The sequence below is a fragment of the Geospiza fortis genome, unplaced genomic scaffold (assembly GCF_000277835.1).
Source record: "Geospiza fortis unplaced genomic scaffold, GeoFor_1.0 scaffold224, whole genome shotgun sequence".
NCBI classification, from domain to species: Eukaryota; Metazoa; Chordata; class Aves; order Passeriformes; family Thraupidae; genus Geospiza; species Geospiza fortis.
This window is the reverse complement of record NW_005054448.1, coordinates 38,489-41,333: the sequence shown is the minus strand read 5'-3', so window position 1 is coordinate 41,333 and position 2,845 is coordinate 38,489. Positions and strand designations below refer to the sequence as shown.

The 2,845-nt window shown below is 57.8% G+C and overlaps 1 protein-coding gene across 3 annotated transcripts in view; it reads left to right on the top strand.

The window, feature by feature from the left end:
- Window positions 1-147: 147 nt before the first annotated feature.
- THOC5 (THO complex 5) overlaps window positions 148-2,845 on the top strand; it is a 13,392-nt gene continuing 10,694 nt past the window's right edge. The window contains exons 1-4 of one of the 3 annotated variants that reach the window (XM_031062464.1): window positions 170-280; window positions 588-668; window positions 1,049-1,192; window positions 2,325-2,438. In XM_031062464.1, coding sequence (XP_030918324.1) covers window positions 185-280; window positions 588-668; window positions 1,049-1,192; window positions 2,325-2,438 — 435 coding nt within the window. In that variant the 5' untranslated portion in view covers window positions 170-184. Of the gene's footprint in view, window positions 281-587; window positions 669-1,048; window positions 1,193-2,324; window positions 2,439-2,845 lie in introns of all 3 variants that reach the window. The other 2 variants (XM_005427585.2, XM_031062465.1) reach the window with 2 other exon arrangements.

The following is a 2,845-nucleotide window of genomic DNA, read 5'->3' as shown; positions in this document are numbered from 1 at the left end:
GGCCGGGCCCGCCGCGCTGGGGGGGGCTGGGAAGGGCTGGGAGGTGCACGATGGGGGGAGGCCCAGGGCACACTGCAGAGCCCAGGCGGGGCTGGCGGGAGGAGCCCAGCAGAGCCCCGGTGCGGGCAGGTTTGGCCCCCACAGACTCAGCCCGTGCTCCCTCCCCAGCCCTGCCGGCAGCACCATGTCCTCCGAGTCCAGCAAGAAGAGGAAGCCCAAGGTGATCCGCACGGACGGGGTCCCAGCCGAGGGCAAGCGGGGCAAGGGCGACACGGAGCAGGTACAGACGTGCCCAGGGCCCTGCCCACACCCCTCTGTGCTGGCCTGGCTTTCCCTCCTGGAAAACAATCCCAGAGAAGCTGTGCCTGCCCCATCCTGGCAGCATCCCAGGCCAGGTTGGATGGGCCTTGGAGAAAACTGGGCTGGTGGAAGGTGTCCCTGCCTATGGGACTGGATGGGCTTTAAAGTCCTCCCTTCCCACCCAAACCATTCTGGAAGTCCATGAATTGTGAGATCCAGTTCCCCCAGCTTCCAATGCCTCCGAAACTCCCACTGTGAATTCCTAAACCTGCTTCCATCTCTTTCAGGAGACACAAACACTCCTCTGGAGAGTGAGCACAAAGCTGGAAGATCCCTCAGGGATTTGCATGGTGCCTTCAAACCCTCCCGTGAGCAGCAGGATAGTGTAGGATCAGCCAGAGTGGGGAGCGGGGTGGAGGAGGAGGAGGAATCACCTTTCTGGATTGTCCTCTGTGGTCATGGAGATCATGGAATATCCTGAGTTGGAAGGGATCCACAAGGATCCTCCAGTCCAACTCCTGGCCCTGCACAGGACACCCCAACAGTGCCAATTCAAATTGATAACAATTAAAGACAGCCTGACTTTGCCAGGTGTTTTAGTGACTGCTGGGTTTGGGATTGTTGGAACTGAGTCCTCTCCCTGTGTAAAGCCATGGGATTCACGGGCAGAGGCAGAAGTGGCAGCTCGTCCCCCAGAGCCCTTTCCAGAGGGAGGGATGAGCCACAGGAGGTGTTCTTGCCTTGGCAGGATGCCAGGTACTACAGCGAGGAGAGCGAGGTGGATCTGCGGGACCCCATCAAGGACTACGAGCTCTACAGGGAGACCTGCCAGGAGCTCCAGAGGCTCATGGCAGAGATCCAGGAGCTGAAGAGCCGGGGCATCAAGGAAAATGTGAGGAGAGGCCTCCACGTGGGGTGTAACATGTCTGTCATTTGATGTTTCCCATTAATCCCAGGGGAAAGGCAGCAGGAGCTGTGATGCCTTGGACATCACAGGGAAGTGGAGCAGCCTCCAATTGCCAGGCTGTGGGGCAGGAATTGGGCTCTGGAAATGGAGCAGCCTCCCTTTGCCAGGCTGTGGGGCAGGAATTGGGCTCTGGAAATGGAGCAGCCTTCCTTGTCCTGGGCTGCTGGGGAGGGATTTAGGTCTGGAAAAGGAGGAGCCTTCCTTGCCTTGGGCTGCTGGGGCAGGGATTGGGCTCTGGAAATTGAAGAATTTCCCTTGTCTTGGGCTCCAGGGGTAGGAATTGAGCTCTGGAAGTGGAATAACCTCCCTTGTCCAGGCTGCTGGGGCAGGAAATGAGACCCTCGAAATAGAACAGTTTGCCTTGTCTTGGGCTCCTGGGGCAGGGATTTAGCTCTGGAAATGGAGCAGCCTCCAATTGCCAGGCGGTGGGGCAGGAATTGAGCTCTGGGAATGGAGCAGCCTCCAATTGCCAGGCGGTGGGGCAGGAATTGAGCTCTGGGAATGGAGCAGCCTCCAATTGCCAGGCGGTGGGGCAGGAATTGGGCTCTGGAAATGGAGCAGCCTTCCTTGTCCTGGGCTGCTGGGGCAGGGATTTAGCTCTGGAAATGGAGTAACCTCCCTTTCCCAGGCTGCTGGGACAGGGATTTAGCTCTGGAAATGGAGCAGCCTTCCTTGTCTTGGGCTGGTGGGGCAGGAATTGAGCTCTGGAAATGGAACCATTTCCCTTGTATTGGGCTCCTGGGGCAGGGATTTAGCTCTGGAAATGGAACAGCCTCCCTTTCCCAGGCTCCTGGGACACGTCAGGTGCTCCAGGCTGAGCCACCCCTGTTCCTGCTGCTGAGGAAGATGGCTGCAGTGATTCTTTGAGGAGCCTGCACTCCCTCTCAGTTATTCCCAGCACAGCCCTGTGGTCTGACAGCAGGAGGCTCCCTCAGAAGCCCCAGGGACATAAGTGTGGCTCCGTAGCAAAGCGTGGAGCCCTGTTTGTGGCAGGAGCTGCCTGCAGAGGTGGTGCCAGCCATCCCTCCTGCTTCCACCCCCTGTCTCCTGCCCTCAGGCCTCGGAGATCGACGAGCGGCGCGTGCAGAGCTGCGTGCACTTCATGACCCTGAAGAAGCTCAACCGCCTGGCCCACATCCGGCTGAAGAAGGGCAGGGACCAGACCCACGAGGTGCCAGGAGGAGCTGGGAGGGAGGAATGCAGCTTGGGGTTTAGGGGGGCCAGAGATGGGGCAGGTGCTGCCTGCTCTGTGTGCGTGGTGTGAGGAGTTACACCTCGGCCAGGTCGTGGGGTTTGAGTTGAGGGTTTGTTGGGAGGCTCTGTCTTGGTTTGAAGAGCCAGGTGTCTGCTAAGGAAGGCAGGAGCCTGCTTTGAAATGGAAAATTCAAACCCTCTCCCTACAAATTATTATAATTTTGAATTTAAGAGGCTCTCAGGCAAAGATATGGGAGCAGGAATAACAGTTCTTTACTAGGAAAATTAAAAATACAAATGCAATAGTACAAACAAAACAAACTCCTCCTAGAGTGAGACCATGCCCTGCCCCCTGTGTGTCAGGGGTGGCACAGCCCCATCCCA